Source organism: Thalassophryne amazonica, chromosome 20 (assembly GCF_902500255.1).
Source record: "Thalassophryne amazonica chromosome 20, fThaAma1.1, whole genome shotgun sequence".
NCBI classification, from domain to species: Eukaryota; Metazoa; Chordata; class Actinopteri; order Batrachoidiformes; family Batrachoididae; genus Thalassophryne; species Thalassophryne amazonica.
In genome coordinates this window covers 64,129,400-64,146,830 of record NC_047122.1, presented here as the reverse complement: position 1 = coordinate 64,146,830, position 17,431 = coordinate 64,129,400, and the positions used below count along the sequence as shown (strand labels likewise).

The window sequence follows — 17,431 nt, the reverse complement described above, 5'->3', positions numbered from 1 at the left end:
ACTGGCAAGGTTGAGATGAGCTTGTCTGATTACCAGGGACTGATTCATGGTGATATCAACATCCCTAATTGACAACAGTATCCCCAATTTCTCCAAAAATATTAGTCCTATCAACTTTCCGTTATTACGGTGTTCATCCTTGGCCCATATACATAAACACACCAAACGGAAAACGTCAGCTCTCCACAGTTTCTCCGTGATTGAAGTTACACACACATACACAGGGGCCACTTAGTTTTTAATATATACATAGATGTGGACATGGGCTGGTACGATATTTTAATGGAACAATACAGATGTACGCACATACATATCTTTACATATCCACAGTTTGTGGATATGTTTGTATAACAACAGCTTGTATAACAGTTTGTGTAACAAAAAAAAACAAAAAAAACTGTATATATATTCAAAGATTCAAAGAAATTTTATTGTCATATGCACAGTACAGAAGAACATCCTCCCTGCACAATGAAATGTGGCTACTGCATTTAACCCATCCTATTTGCCAGTAGGAGCAGAAGTCGCCATTAGGCGCCCGGGGACCAGCTCCAGATGTACATCCCTGCCTTGGTCAACAGCAGGGCTGAGCAAACCAATATATATACTTGTAACATACATCAGCTAGTGCAGACCCTGCAGAGGGACTGGCCTGCGAACCCTCTGCATCCCACCTCAATGGGCTCACATCTTGCTCGCCATCCATTGCGACGACACTCCTCCAGCAGATCCTGGTACTTGGCCCTCTTCCGCTCATTGGCCTCCTCGATACGATCTTCCCAGGGGATCGTAAGTTCTAGGAGCACCACCTGCTTGGAGCTCACTGAGGTCAGCACACATCTGGCCTTAGAGATGTTTTGGCTACATTCTCTGGGAACCTTAATGCTTTCCTAGGTCCACTTTCAGTTCCTCTTGTGCCGATGCTAGAAGGCCAGCAGAAGAGGTCCTGGTGGCAGCTATTGGTTCTTCCCCAGCTCTGACGAACGAAATGGTCTTTTTCACTGGGTGAAGACGTTTGCACTGCGTAATCCCCATGCAGATGGTGTTTGCTATGGCCTTCAAGACCTGGTCATGCCGCCAACGGTAGCACCCCTCGCTCAGGCCTCTCGGACAGCAGCTCAAGATGTGCTCCAGGTCCCTTTCTTCTGGCACAGAGCACACACTGGAGACTCCACCTTCCCCCACAAGAACAGGTTGGACGGGCTTGGCAGTATGTCATAGACAGCCTGGATCAGAATTTTATGCACTGGGGCGCGACTCTCCACAGCTCGGTCCAAGTGACTTTACGCTCCACTGCCTGCTCCCATCACGTCCAGGCTCCCTGCTGCCGCATTCCCACCATCCTGCCTGCTCTCTCTTCTTCAACTACCGCTTGCACTTCCTCCAGGAGCAGTACTCTCTTATCTTTCCCTTTGCATGCCCTGTGTACCGCTGGATTTATCCAGGCAAATCCTGCATTACTCCAGGAACTTTTGCTTATAGGCACCGCCCCAGAGTATAATAGGCTGAAGCAGCTGTCAGTGCAGGGGGAGGGAGTGACAGGGAGCTCACCTCTCAGCCTTTTCTTTTCTCTCTTTTTCCCCTCCTCAATGTGTTGCTCGTTTCCACCACAGGGCTACCCCTAAACCAGACCTCTTGGTAAGTCCTTGCCGCTGCCAAATTTATTTTAGGAGGTATATCTTGGAGCTTCTCTGCAAAAATATCTGGAGCTGGCCGCGAGTGAGACACCTGCATGCAGTGCGCTAGCGTTTTATACTGACCGCCGCCTAGCGGCCGTTTGGAACGCCGTTAACTGGGAGGTGGCGTTTAGAACAGCGTACTGTCCGCTAGCACCGCCGTTTTGTCTGCCTCTGTCGCTGGTTAAAACGGCTTTGAGTACACCGATGTGGGCTCTATCGCCGTTTTACACGCCATTGGTTAGGGATACAACGCCGGCAGCCAATTACGGCGGTGTAAACTGCGGCACTACAGGAAGGGGCGGGATGACACGGCGATTAAAAGTATCAAACGCCGTTGTTTGCGTTGTCTCCGTCATCAGGCCACTTCTCTGGGAGCGCTCCCGGAATTATTCGACATGTTGAATAATTTTTTCGAGGATTCCCGGTGAAGCCGGAACCAAACCATGCCCCCGTGTGCCGGAGTTAACTACGGCGTGTGATCCCTAAAACGGCCCGGAGGGGGCATACTCTCTGCCGGGATGCTTCCGGGAGAGTTTACCATCTATGTGTAAACGGGGCTTTAGAAGATGCCTGTGAGAAGCTAATTTATTTGCAAGAATCCCACCGCAAAGTCCCTCTGTTAAATAAAAGACATGTGCAGAAGAGGTTACAATTTGCCAAAGAACACATCAACTGGCCTAAAGAGAAATGGAGGAATATTTTGTGGACTGATGAGAGTAAAATTGTTCTTTTTGGGTCCAAGGGCAGCAGACAGTTTGTGAGACAACCGCCAAACTCTGAATTCAAGCCACAGTTCACAGTGAAGACAGTGAGGCATGGTGGTGCAAGCATCATGATATGGGCATGTTTCTCCTACTATGGTGTTGGGCCTATATATCGCATACCAGGTATTATGGATCAGTTTGGATATGTCAAAATACTTGAAGAGGTCATGTTGCCTTATGCTGAAGAGGTCATGCCCTTGAAATGGGTGTTTCAACAAGACAATGACCCCAAGCACACTAGTCAACGAGCAAAATCTTGGTTCCAAACCAACAAAATTAATGCCTCGCAGATGTGAAGAAATCATGAAAAACTGGTTATACAACTAAATACTAGTTTAGTAATTCACAGGATTGCTAAAAACGCAGTTTGAACATAATAGTTTGAGTTTGTAGCGTCAACAGCAGATGCTACTATTATTGTGAACACCCAGTTTTCTACTTTTTTTTACTAATAGCCCAATTTCATAGCCTTAAGAGTGTGCATATCATGAATTCTTGGTCTTATTGGATTTGTGAGAATCTACTGAATCTACTGGTACCTTGTTTCCCATGTAACAATAAGAAATATACTCAAAATCTGGATTAATCTTTTTAGTCACATGGCACTACGATTATTCTGAACACTACTGTAATTCTAGTTCTGTTTAACTTGGAAAACACCTCCTTTTGTAGAAGACCTCTCAGCTTGTGGGTGAGCAGAAATTTGGGAATAGATGAATGTTAAAGTTAATAACATGATATGTGGCCTTTCAATCACTTTTTTTGAGGTTAATCTTGGTCTCAACGTTTCATAAGGTATTTGTTCCAGAACCGATGTGGCTCCTCTCTGTGCTTTTTGAAAATTATAATCTTGTCTTTCTGATTCTTGCTGCTGGTGAGCTGTTGTTCATCTTGTAGGTGGTTGAACAAGTCGCTGTGTTTCAGAAAACCCAGTGGTTTCTTTGTTTTCAGAATATACTCTGGTATTATTAAGCACTGGCCCCACGAGCCATCAATCTATTAAATTTGGTGGCCAGAGTACATTTTTGGTGGCCCAAATGTCAACCTATTTAAAAACAATTCAAAAGAAGCAAATTTTCCACAAGTTTTCTTCCCTTAACTTTAAACTTCAATAAATTTTAAGTCATTAGCACAATGAAAAGTTGACGTGTTGTCAATGCTTTTCATGAATTTTGATGTGGTGTTGTCCGAAGGTGCTGATTTTAATGAAAAATGTTGTCTTTAGTTATGTTCAGATGTGCCAACATCAGCTTCCATTCATTTCTAAAATTCTTTTTGCCCTCTCATAGTCCACCTTTTATCTTTCTGGGTCAGGTTCTCTAATTATGTTAGAAGTTTAGTTGTCATTAATAGCACTCATCTTTCCAGATGAAGTACAGGTAAAAGAAATGATTGAATTGTCGATGAGGAAAAAATTCTGGATTCATCAACAGAAATAATCACACCGAACTTTTATTAGAGTCTAAATTCTTTGAGACATGGACTTTACACAAGAAACACTCGGAACTGTCTCACACAGCGGTTGACAGGTCAGCTTTGCTGGATCAACCAAGTTTTTAAAGATTTCGCTGTCTCATGCATATTCATGCCACATAAAAATTTAAAAAAAAAATTGTCAAATATTGGAATGAGGAAAGTGTGCAAAATATTTCTGCCTACATGTGTGCTTTACCTGTCGTGCAACCCCGTATCATAAACGAGTGCAGAATTCATGCATTTAACTTTGTATTCCATGAGAATAGCACCAGACAAAAGCATCATTTTGATTACTGCAGAGTTCTTCCTCATCACTGACCTTTCATCTTTACAAAATATCGTGTTTCTTAGACAGTGTTGGGACTGTTTACACAGAGACTGCTACCTGCTGCTTTGGACTTGAACTAACAGTCTTTTTCAAGACTTTTTTACTTTTTTACTTTTTAATTTTTTTTTAAACTTTTTACTGTGCTCCAACGCCTAAGGAAGACCTCTAACGGTCGAAACATCGCGACGGAGCACTTTTATCAGCTAACTTTCATTAGCGTTGGCAGGCTAACTAGCTTGCTAACGCTTTCGTTTTTATTTTTTTATTTTTATTTTATTTTAGCACCGTTGTCGTGCGTTGCCTGTGCTGCTTCATGGCCTGTTTGGTGCCTTGATTGGGGCACTCCTTCTGCTGAATCACCTCTGGATTATTTGCACATTATTCACTTTGTGTGTTTTTGGGAATCCGCTAGCTTAGCGTAGCTACTAGCTCTTAGCCGATTTAGCATGGCGGCTTCTCCTGTCTCTCCCGCCACTTTTCTGCTCTGGGTGTGAAATGTTGTAGTTATTCCTCGGCCTCTTTAGCAGTAACGGTACATGTAATAAGTGCAGCTTATTCTGTAGCTTTGGAGGCCAGCTGGGCGAAGTGGAGGCTCGGCTCCGCACCGTGGAAAATTCTACAGCTAGCCAGGCCCCTGTAGTCGGTGCGGACACAAGGTAGCTTAGCCGCCGTTAGTTACCCCCTGGCAGATCCCGTGCAGCGGGAAAGCAGGCTGACTGGGTGACTGTGAGGAGGAAGCGTAGCCCTAAACAGAAGCCCCGTGTACACCGTCAACCCGTTCAACATCTCCTAACCGTTTTTTTCCCCCACTCGACGACACACACCCGCACGAGGATCAAACTCTGGTTATTGGCGCCTCTGTTTTGAGAAATGTGAAGTTAGCGGACACCAGCAACCATTGTCAATTGTCTTCCGTGGCCAGAGCAGCGACATCGAAAGGACATTGAAATTGCTGGCTAAGGCTAAGCGTAAATTTGGTAAGATTGTAATTCACGTCGGCAGTAATGGACACTCGGTTACCGCCAATCGGAGGTCACTAAAATTAACATTAAATCGGTGTGTAACTTTGCAAAAACAATGTCGGACTCTGTTGTTTCTCTGGGCCACCTCCCCAATCAGACTGGGAGTGCCATGTTTAGCCGCATGTTATCTTGAATTGCTGGCTGTCTGAGTGGTGTCCAAAAAATGAGGTGGGCTTCATTGATAATTGGCAAAGCTTCTGGGGAAAACCTGGTCTGTTTAGGAGAGACGGCATCCATCCCAACTTTAGATGGAGCAGCCTCATTCTAGAAATCTGGCCAATTTTTTTGGACCTCCAAACGGTGACTGTCTAGCGTTGGGACCAGGAGGCAGAGCTGTGGTCTTATAACACCTCTCTGCAGCTTCTCTCCCCCCTGCCATCCCCTTATTACCCCCATCCCCGTAGAGACGGTGCCTGCTCCCAGACCACCAATACCAGCAAAAATCTATTTAAGCATAAAAATTCAAAAGAAAAAATAATATAGCACCTTCAACTGCACCACAGACTAAAACAGTAAATGTGGTCTATTAAACATTAGGTCTCTTTCTTCTAAGTCCCGGTTGGTAATTGATATAATAATTGATCAAACGTATTGATTTATTCTGCCTACAGAAACTTGGTTACAGCAGGATGAATATGTTAGTTTAAATGAGTCAACACCCCGAGTCACACTAACTGTCAGAATGCTCGTAGCAGGGCCGGGGCGGCGGATAGCAGCAATCTTCCATTCCAGCTATAATTAATCAAAACCTAGACAGCAGCTTTTTAATTCATTTGAAAGCTTGTCTCTTAGTCTTGTCCATCCAATTGGATATCCCAAAACCAGTTTTTATTGTTATTATCTATCGTCCACCTGGTCGTTACTGTGAGTGCTCTAGTGAATTTTCAGGACCTTTTGTCTGACTTAGTGCTTAGCTCAGATAAGATAATTATAGTGGGCGATTTTAACATCCCACAGATGCTGAGAATGACAGCCTCAACCTGCATTTAATCTATTATTAGACTCTATTGGCTTGCTCAAAAAGTAAATGAGTCCACCCACCACTTTAATCATATTTTAGATCTTGTTCTGACTTATGGTATGGAAATAGAAGACTTAACAGTATTCCCTGAAAACTCCCTTCTGTCTGATCATTTTTTAATAACATTTACATTTACCCTGATGGACTACCCTGCAGTGGGGAATAAGTTTCATTACACTAGAAGTCTTCAGAAAGCGCTGTAACTAGGTTTAAGGATATGATTCCTTCTTTATGTTCTCTAATGTCATATACCAACACAGAGCAGAGTAGCTCCTCTGAAAAAGAGAGCTTTAAATCAGAAGTGTCTGACTCCGTGGTATAACTCACAAACTCGTAGCTTAAAGCAGATAACCCGTAAGTTGGAGAGGAAATGGCGTCTCACTAATTTAGAAGATCTTCACTTAGCCTGGAAAAAGAGTTTGTTGCTCTATAAGAAAGCCCTCCGTGAAGCTAGGACATCTTTCTACTCATCACTAACATGCTTATTAGACCCCATTCCTGCCAGGCTGCTTAAGGAAGTCCTACCATTATTTAATGCTTCAATCTTAAATATGATCAATCTATCTTTGTTAGGTGGTTATGTACCACAGGCCTTTAAGGTGGCAGTAATTAAACCATTACTTAAAAAGCCATCACTTGACCCAGCTATCTTAGCTAATTATAGGCCAATCTCCAACCTTCCTTTTCTCTCAAAGATTCTTGAGAGGGTAGTTGTAAAACAGCTAACTGATCACCTGCAGAGGAATGGTCTATTTGAAGAGTTTCAGTCAGGTTTTAGAATTCATCATAGTACAGAAACAGCATTAGTGAAGGTTACAAATGATCTTCTTATGGCTTCGGACAGTGGACTTATCTCTGTGCTTGTTCTGTTGGACCTCAGTGCTGCTTTTGATACTGTTGACCATAAAATTTATTACAGAGATTAGAGCATGTCATAGGTATTAAAAGGCACTGCGCTGCGGTGGTTTGAATCATATTTGTCTAATAGATTACAGTTTGTTCATGTAAATGGGGAATCTTCTTCACAGACTAAGTTAATTATGGAGTTCCACAAGGTTCTGTGCTAGGACCAATTTTATTCACTTTATACATGCTTCCCTTGGGCAGTATTATTAGACGGTATTGCTTAAATTTTCATTGTTACGCAGATGATACCCAGCTTTATCTATCCATGAAGCCAGAGGATACACACCAATTAGCTAAACTGCAGGATTGTCTTACAGATATAAAGACATGGATGACCTCTAATTTCCTGCTTTTAAACTCAGATAAACTGAAGTTATTGTACTTGGCCCCACAAATCTTAGAAGCATGGTGTCTAACCAGATCGTTACTCTGGATGGCATTTCCGTGATATCTGGTAATACTGTGAGAAATCTTGGAGTTATTTTTGATCAGGATATGTCATTCAAAGCGCATATTAAACAAATATGTAGGACTGCCTTTTTTCATTTACGCAATATCTCTAAATCAGAAAGGTCTTGTCTCAGAGTGATGCTGAAAAACTAATTCATGCATTTATTTCCTCTAGGCTGGACTATTGTAATTCATTATTATCAGGTTGTCCTAAAAGTTCCCTAAAAAGCCTTCAGTTGGTTCAGAATGCTGCAGCTAGAGTACTGACGGGGACTAGCAGGAGAGAGCATATCTCACCCGTGTTGGCCTCTCTTCATTGGCTTCCTGTTAATTCTAGAATAGAATTTAAAATTCTTCTTCTTACTTATAAGGTTTGAATAATCAGGTCCCATCTTATCTTAGGGACCTCGTAGTACCATATTACCCCATTAGAGCGCTTCGCTCTCAGACTGCGGGCTTACTTGTAGTTCCTAGGGTTTGTAAGAGTAGAATGGGAGGCAGAGCCTTCAGCTTTCAGGCTCCTCTCCTGTGGAACAGCTCCCAATTCAGATCAGGGAGACAGATACCCTCTCTACTTTTAAGATTAGGCTTAAAACTTTCCTTTTCGCTAAGGCTTATAGTTAGGGCTGGATCAGGTGACCCTGGACTGTCCCTTGGTTATGCTGCTTTAGACGTAGACTGCTGGGGGGTTCCCATGATGCACTGTTTCTTTCTCTTTTTGCTCTGTATGCATCACTCCGCATTTAATCATTAGTGATTGATCTCTGCTCCCCTCCACAGCATGTCTTTTTCCTGGTTCTTTCCCTCAGCCCCAACCAGTCTCAGCAGAAGACTGCCCCTCCCTGAGCCTGGTTCTGCTGGAGGTTTCTTCCTGTTAAACGGGAGTTTTTCCTTCCCACTGTAGCCAAGTGCTTGCTCACAGGGGGTCGTTTTGACCGTTGGGGTTTTTCATAATTATTGTATGGCCTTGCCTTACAATATAAAGCGCCTTGGGGCAACTGTTTGTTGTGATTTGGCGCTATATAAAAAAAAGTTGATTGATTGAGTTGATTGTTTAGGTGTTAGTGCTGTTTTTTTTTTTTGTTGTTGTTTTTTTTTAAGTTTTTCTACATATGAATCTCGTTTTATCCAGCCAGTTTCTTCCAGTTTTGCCTCCAACATTGACTCCTGTATGTACCCATTCATCTTATACTTTTCGATTTTCAAGGCACACTGTATATTCCTTTCATTTGTTTCAATTGAGGACTCTTCTGTTGGGGTCATGTTTCTTTAAATTAGCCATCTCAAACAGCTTGTTAAGGTCTGTAAGGATTTTAACTGCAGACTGGTGCACTTCTTTAGACTTGTGCCAATACTTGAAAGATTCAGATGCAAAACCTGGTAGGTCCAGCTTTTGGTAATAGAGCAATATACAGTCTGAAATGGGAATTTAAAGGAAAATGCATAGATTTCCTTAAGTGAAATGGAAATGGTCTGGATTATTTACTATTTTGCACACTGATTGTTGCCTAAGCAGCCAAGTGCACATTGGCCTCAATTAAAAAAATCTGTGGTTTTGGACTTACTGGGTCTTAGCCACCCTTACTTGTTTTAGGTATTTAAGAGTTTCTCTGAGGCAGCTTTTAGAAAATCAGAATGTTCTTCTATTGAACTAAAATGGTTTTGTATCATATCTGTGGTTTGTTTATTTGCTGCAGTAGCCTGTGTTGTGTCATGTCCTCCACTGGACTCACACCTATGACCTCAGGCATAGGAGCTGGATGCTCTAACAAGGAGGGTAAAGCCCAATGCCTTAGCAATGAGTGTCAGTGCTGGACACTATGACCCTCATCCTCAAAAAACTCACTGTCCTCCAGGTCGCACCACCAATGTCACTGGCATTATTTCTGTGCAGGACTGGACTTAAATTCACAACCTTGAGCACTGCAGGCGAATGCTCGAACAAAGAGGCTAACACACGAAGGCTGCAGGGTCTACTGCTAGGACATCTTTAGGTGTTGGTAGGGAGGCGTACCCAATGCACAGCACCCATTGGACACTTTACAGTACAAAGTTAGGAAAAAAACACAACAACTAGCTGATCACCATCTACATGTGTTGATTTCATAATTTTTGCAGTGGTTTGTATTTAATGTCTAACCATAAGAAAGAAACATCTGTCAGTCACATGTGCCAATATTTTTGAGCATTTCAAATTTTGGTGGTCTGAAACATAATGTGCTATGTTCTGTATTGTTTAACACATCGAGATGTAAATACCACTAATGCGGGCTATACATACATACATATATATATTTATAGTGGATTGTGTCACGACCACAGACACTGGGTGGCTGGACACAAATGCAGGACTCACAGACAGCGGTATATATGAAAAAGGCTTTATCCAAAAAACTCAGATTAAGGTACGGTACACAGATAGTCAGTCAGCGTGGCAACAGTACAGACAATCGACAGGCTGGGGCGTGGTCATTCAACAAGCGAAGGTCATCCAAAACACGATGTCATGATAATCAGAGGGCAAGACAAAGGCGTGGTCCAAAAACAAAGCAGGGTCAAACACAGACTGACAAATCAGGCAAGGCAAAAATAGAGCTGGGACGAAGACGGTGAAGTGCAATGAACTAGCAGTGAGGAGGTGAACACAATGGACTTAAATGGAACAGGAAGTGATTAACAAACAAGCTGCACATGTGAGGAGAGGTCTCCAGATAGGGGTGTGGCCGGGTGAATCCAAGATGATACATAGTGCAAGATGGGGAGGACAACACAAGATGGAGAGATGACAAGACAGAGATATGTGAGCAGGAGTGAAATAAAAACACAAAGCAAACAAAGTGAGAGAAACGGCAGACAGAACACGGTGAGAGACATGGGGCAGGAGCAATGATGTGAAGGACTACAGGGAACAATGAACTAAGGCAGAACAACTAATCTAAGACTACTTATAACAGAAAGCAAAATTGGAAAAGAAAGCATGACTGATAACAAAATAAACAAGTGATAACCTAATAAAACTAAATAAGCATAATTAGAGAAAAATACTAAAACTAAACAGAAGCTGACTAAGAGAACAAGGTGGTAAAACAAACCATAAGAAAAGCAGTGGCAAGAACCATAACAGGAAACAAAACCTGACATTAAGCACAGCAAATATTACAATAGAGAGAAACTAAATAACCAAGTGATAAATTACTGAACAATAAATGAATACACAACTGACTGAAGAAAACAAGAAATGATCCAAAGTAAAAAGTAACAAAGAAACAAAGCAAACATAGAATACACACATGATAAAAATAACAATTAATAATACAAAGCTGGGGCAGATGGAAATGCACAATAGGAGCCCAGAATAGGGCGGGGCATGACAGATTGAAACCCAAGATGTTTTTTTGCTGGGACTGTGTTGATAGGGTCTGTAACCTAGAGATGAAATGTCTTTATGTGTTTTTGATGAGTGTTGTCTCACATGTCCCTGAAAGGGTTTAATCAATCAATCAATCAATCAACTTTTTTCTTATATAGCGCCAAATCACAACAAACAGTTGCCCCAAGGCGCTCCACACTGCAAGGCAAGGCCATACAACAACCATGAAAAACCCCAACGGTCAAAACGACCCCCTATGAGCAAGCACTTGGCCACAGTGGGAAGGAAAAACTCCCTTTTAACAGGAAGAAACCTCCGGCAGAACCAGGCTCAGGGAGGGGCAGTCTTCTGCTGAGACTGGTTGGGGCTGAGGGAAAGAACCAGGAAAAAGACATGCCGAGAAGGGGGGCAGAGATCGATCACTAATGATTAAATGCGGAGTGATGCATACGGAGCAAAAAAAGTCCATAAGTCAGAACAAGATCTAAAATATGATTAAAGTGGTGGGTGGACTCATTTACTTTTTGAGCAAAGCCGATAGAGTCTAATAATAGATTAAATGCAGTGTTGAGGCTGTCATTCTCAGCATCTGTGTGGATGTTAAAATCGCCCACTATAATTATCTTATCTGAGCTAAGCACTAAGTCAGACAAAAGGTCTGAAAATTCACAGAGAAACTCACAGTAACGACCAGGTGGACGATAGATAATAACAAATAAAACTGGTTTTTGGGACTTCCAATTTGGATGGACAAGACTAAGAGACAAGCTTTCAAATGAATAAAAGCTCTGTCTAGGTTTTTGATTAATTAATAAGCTGGAATGGAAGATTGCTGCTAATCCTCCGCCCTGGCCCGTGCTACGAGCATTCTGACAGTTAGTGTGACTCGGGGGTGTTGACTCATTTAAACTAACATATTCATCCTGCTGTAACCAAGTTTCTGTTAGGCAGAATAAATCAATACGTTGATCATTATTATATCATTTACCAACAGGGACTTAGAAGAAAGAGACCTTAGTTTTCCTTCTTCTATTACAGTGCATACTGGAACAGAGTCAAAGAAAGTGAACCTACCAAACTAATGTTATGGCCCCTTCACACATCGTGTGAAGTTTGGACGGCGTTTGGACAAAAATGGTGAAACAGTTTGAAATTAGCGCACTATGAAACATCGTGCCGATGGGCAGGCATGCACGAACACGGGGTGAGAGTTTGTGCATGCACCGGTGTCTTTCAGGCAGGAACCCACAATGCCAGCTGTGGCACATTGTGACGTTTATGTGGAGGAAATATACAAAAACAGCCGGTACCTGTGGGACCACATCGTGCCACTTATGTGAAAAAAAAAGAACATATGACCCACTGGATGCGAACCCACACCATCCAAAAGCTCTGATTACCAGTCAGGGACTTTACCACTGAGCAAATAAGATCCGTCTGTTCCTCTGGTAGATGACCCATGGTCACAGACATGAAATGACATGAATGAATGATCTGCTGACACGTCTCCAACCAGCCACGTGAGTTTCTTGTTGACGATGTGCCGCAGGACACTACACTAAGTGTGCACTTAAATAAATAGAATAGAATCAATGACTTGTCTTTTTTTTTGTCCCACAGAGACATAACATGCTGAATGGGTGACAAGGTCCCAGTCTCTTCACCTACCACGTGAGCCCCCCGTACCCTCCCCCCTCCCATCGCACTGTGCAGGACAGGTTCCCCCGACGGACTTGCAGGGATGTACCAGGAGGTGGCTTTCTTGGCAGGTAACACAGATCACCAGTTCACCACTTTCCGCTTTAAACACGTGGAGAATCCACAGGAGGTCACTTCCAAGAAGGGTGTGTTCTACAAGCGTGTCCAGTTCTTGCAAAAGCCTCAGGCTTGCCAGCAGGAAGTTGATGATGGGGCGGCTATTATCAACGTTGGAGGGATCAAGTATTGCATCCCCTGGTCCACGTTGGAAGAGTTCCCGCTGACGCGCCTGGGAAAGCTCCGCAGCTGCAGCAATGAGGCGGAGATCATGGACGTGTGTGATGATTACGACGGCAGTCGCAACGAATACTTCTTTGACAGAAGCCCATCGGCTTTCCGCACCATCGTGAGTTTCTTGGCAGCGGGGAAACTGAGGCTGCTGAGGGAAATGTGCGCCCTGTCCTTTCAGGAGGAGCTGCTCTACTGGGGGGTCGAGGAGACCAACCTGGACTGGTGCTGCCTCAGAAAGCTGCGGCTCAGGCAAGAGGAATACAAGGAGCAGCAGAGGCTCGAAGAGGAGGACGCTGAGCTGACCTCGCCGCAGTCCTGTGAGGAGAGCCAACCGCCTCCTTCGGCCGGGAGCCAGGAGGAGGGACAAACGGGGGACTGCATGCGGAGACTGAGAGACATGGTGGAGAACCCCCATTCTGGACTGCCAGGGAAGATCTTTGCCTGCCTGTCAGTGTTATTTGTAGCCATCACTGCTGTGACGCTGTGTGTTAGCACCATGCCAGACCTCAGAGCGGAAGAGGAGAGGGTGAGTTCACACCGCTACTCGACTCAGTAACAACACTGAGACAGTACCTGCTAATTCATATGCAAAGACTCACGAATCCTATTGACTTGATAATATTCACTTGAGTCTTGTCACCAGAAGCGAGAGTAAGTCACAAGTCTTTACCTTCAAGTCTTAAGCAAGTCTCAAGTCACTTTCATGAGAATCAAGCAACTGGAGTCAAGTCATTGTTTGGGTCAGTTGCCTTTAAAATAAATTGAAGTTTATAAAAATTAAAATATTTAAACACTATATCAATCCGTATTTCAAGTATTAAAGTAAGTATGTCTCGAAATGCTGATTGACCAAACATTACATCAAACCACAAAAATGCCTAAATGTTCTTCTTCAAGTTGGGCCGACGTGGAACATGAATATGAACTGTAGGCTTGAGGAAAATATATTTGTGCAAACCAAACACTTCATATATCTGGTTTAACAAGACTATTTAGATCATTTTCTTTTTCAGCCTTTGAGTTCAACTTTTGAAGTGCTTACAGTCATGAGGTCACTGGACAGAGGTGTTTGGAGATGCCAATACCTTTACAGAAGAATGAAGCTCCAAGTCTTTTGGGTCCGGGTGCTTCCTGTTTTACTTTATGGTCGTGAGACTTATACGTGATCAGTGCAGTTACATGCTCCCAGACCTGACCTGACCTTTTTAAATCACTGGTTTACATATTTTTAGGAATATTTATATGGTACTCAAGCCAGAGTCTGACTGTTAGTATCTACAAGGTCATACAATTACTGCATTTTTCATAGCCTTTAAAAACAGTTATCTACATACAATACAAGCATTCATTCAATTGGAAGAAGTTCTGGACAGGCCCTGTGTTTGTCCCCGGATGCTGCCATGTGAAGCAGATAAGGGTCTCCAAGGTACCCTGGATTGGACATCTGTTCATTGCATATAACGTCCCCAGCCAAGGCCGGCCCCCACTTACAGACAGGTGGATGGTATTGTTTTCTCTAAGGGTACAGACAGGTAGTCTCAGCACACACCTGAATTGATTCCATTGGTATTGGTGACTATATTTCTGTCATGGGTCACGTTCTTGGGTCCGATTCTGATGTGCTATTCTAGTTCCATGTAGTATTATCACTGTGTGTTCATTGCTCTCTAGTAAATATCAGATCTCTTCGTGTTTGCTAGCGTTATTCTCCCTTGCGTTAGCTTTTGCCTGTGTCCTCTGGTATCCTCTCTTGTTTCAGATTATCTCTGGTGCATTTACTCTGACATCTCTTTTGTGTTTGTGCCTTGTGGCTTTTCTTCTTGTTACATGTTTCGTGGTTCATGTGCCTCTGCACTTCTGTGGTTAATTATTTGCCGGCCTTTGTAACCTCTCACAGTGCCTTACTTCTTCACAGCGCCGCTGACATTGTTTGCCTCTGTGTTATAGACCCACGTTGCCATTCTGTTGTTTCCTGCCGTCTTTTTGATTTGGTCGCCTGTTTGTGATTGACCTCTGTGCACTGACCCTCTGCATGTGTTTTCAGATAATTCTTCTGCTACTGCCTCCTAAGTGACCGTTGCCTATTGTCATTGTATCTCATGTGTTCCCGACCTCGCTCTGAGTAAGTGATGGAGCCGTTCATCTACCCCTGACAACCGTTGCTGACAAGGCAACTGTTGTCATTAAGTGCCTGTGCACAATAAACCAACTTTTGTTGACCATCATTGTGGTTCTCTGCACTGGGGTCCTCTGTCCAAACCGCTGTGATTGGAGAGATCATGAGGACAATAAATTTTGTCTGTTGATTCAACCAGTCACAGCTTCATGGCTGCAATCTGGTACATGGCATGCGGTAGGATTGTTATAACCTTAGGAACGGTTGCTGTTTGCTATGTTGTAACATTTTGACAACAAAAAATACAAAAAAAAAGTTTGCACCTACTCATCTCAGCACAAAAAGCAGTTCTCCCTGGGAGATGCTCATTTTAGGTGTATTTTATTTCAGAGATCTTAACAAAATTCTAAATAATAGTGTTAATATGCATTAATGGTAATCAGTAAGAAACCCAATAACAATGTACACACCATTTCTCCTCGTCAGCCTCAGGGATCCATTCCTTCTTGTTCTTCTGAGCTGCTATAGTAAAATTCAGATTATATTCATGCGGCAGCCCACATTCAGTCTTCCTGATCTGTGTGTAAATCGACGTGACAGATGCAGAAGCTTTCCCCTGCATCTCTTCTCACTCTCCCTGCAACATGCATTCTGCCAGACACGCCACAGTCATGTTTTCCTCAACTTATGTAATAACTGATATGGTGCATACACAAAACTGACGGGTGTACATTCCCAAAATCTTTAAGTGAATGAAAGTTGTCTTTGCATTCTGCTTCAGTTCCATATTTGGGAACTCAGGTATTTTCCCGAATGGTGTTGACTTTGAGATGCTCAGAGATTGGACAAACCCTCCGTGACTGCATCCATAGGTTTTTGGAAACAGTGGTTTGAAGGTCAAATGGGGTGACTCCAGAACTCGCCATCTTGGCAGTGGCATAATGCCGGCCTAACTTCCGAGTCAACCCACAAATGGGTAAAGGGGCAAAGCATCAGCAAGACTGGCACCTGGGCAAGATGAATGAAGCCCAAACACACTGACCTGTCTCTAAGTTATCAAGCTAGCTAAGGATAAAAGACTACGTAACCTTGGATTGGGTGTTTGATTAACACATATTTTTTTGTGGACTGGGTTGGGTGACTTGGGTGCAGTTATTAAAAACCATGACTGGCATATTGCCTCTTTAAATGGTGCCAAATATCAATATAGTTACAATCGCCAAACTATGAATACCGGGAAGTTCCCACTACTCCTAGTATTTCAGGAGAGCATGTTGAAGTTGTTTTTACATTTATGGTAGACTATACGAGGTCTCTTAGATAATAAACCGACCCTTTATTTTTTTTTAACTATATGGATTTGAATGACATGCGATTACACCAATCATGCTTGAACCCTCGTGCGCATGCGTGAGTTTTTTCACGCGTGTCGGTGACGTCATTTCCCTGTGGGCAGGCCTTGAGTGAGATGTGGTCCCGCCCTCTCGGCTGAATTCCTTTGTTTCACACGCTGCTCGAGACGGCGCGCGTTGCTTTATCAAAATTTTTTCTGGACCTGTGAGGAATATCCGAGTGGACACTAATTCGAGAAATTAAGCTGGTTTTCTGTGAAAAGTTTAACGGCTTGATGAGAGATTATGGGGTGTTTCTGTCGGTGTAAGGACTTCCCACGGAGCGGGACGTCCTGCAGCGCTTCCAGGCGCTGTCGGCGGCCTGTTTCGAGCTGAAAACATCCTAATTTAAGGCTTAATTCACCCAGACATCTGTGAGAGAACAGAGAAGATTCAGAAGAGGCCGGCATGAGGAATTTATGCGGACATTCCACTGTTTAAGGACATTTTTTTAATGAAAGACGTACGCGCAAATTCGCCGAGTCGTTTCCGTGACGACTCGGCAAATCTGTGTGCACCGCGACAGGAAAAACACCTCCGTGTTGAAAACCATTTGTAGAATTCAGGCGGCTTTTAATGGCTTTCAACAAGTGAGTAACTGAGAAATTGTTTAACAGCTTGGGCATGTTCCAACTTGCCCGTTAAGATTTCCAACGGAGGTGTTTTTTCCTGCCGCGACCCCCCGCGGTCGGGTCCAGCCCGACATGCACTCTGCCCGCACGTTCTTTCATTACAAAATGACCGTTAACAATGGAATGTCTGAATAAACTCCTCATGCCGACTTCTTCTGAAAGTTCTCTGTTCTCTGAACGACTTACTGGGTCAACAGAGCCTGAAATGTGGAAGTTTCAACTTGAAACGTGAGACGCTGCCGCCTCGAAGCGCAGATCGCCGTCAGGCACCGTGGACCGTCCAAAAT

General features: G+C 43.3%; 1 protein-coding gene across 1 annotated transcript in view; it reads left to right on the top strand.

The window, feature by feature from the left end:
* kcng2 (potassium voltage-gated channel, subfamily G, member 2) overlaps window positions 1–17,431 on the top strand; it is a 131,155-nt gene that overhangs the window by 56,517 nt on the left and 57,207 nt on the right. Inside the window, exon 2 of the mRNA XM_034160532.1 lies at window positions 12,637–13,531. Within this exon, the coding sequence (XP_034016423.1) occupies window positions 12,758–13,531 (774 nt within the window). The 5' untranslated portion in view covers window positions 12,637–12,757. The remainder of the gene's footprint in view (window positions 1–12,636; window positions 13,532–17,431) is intronic.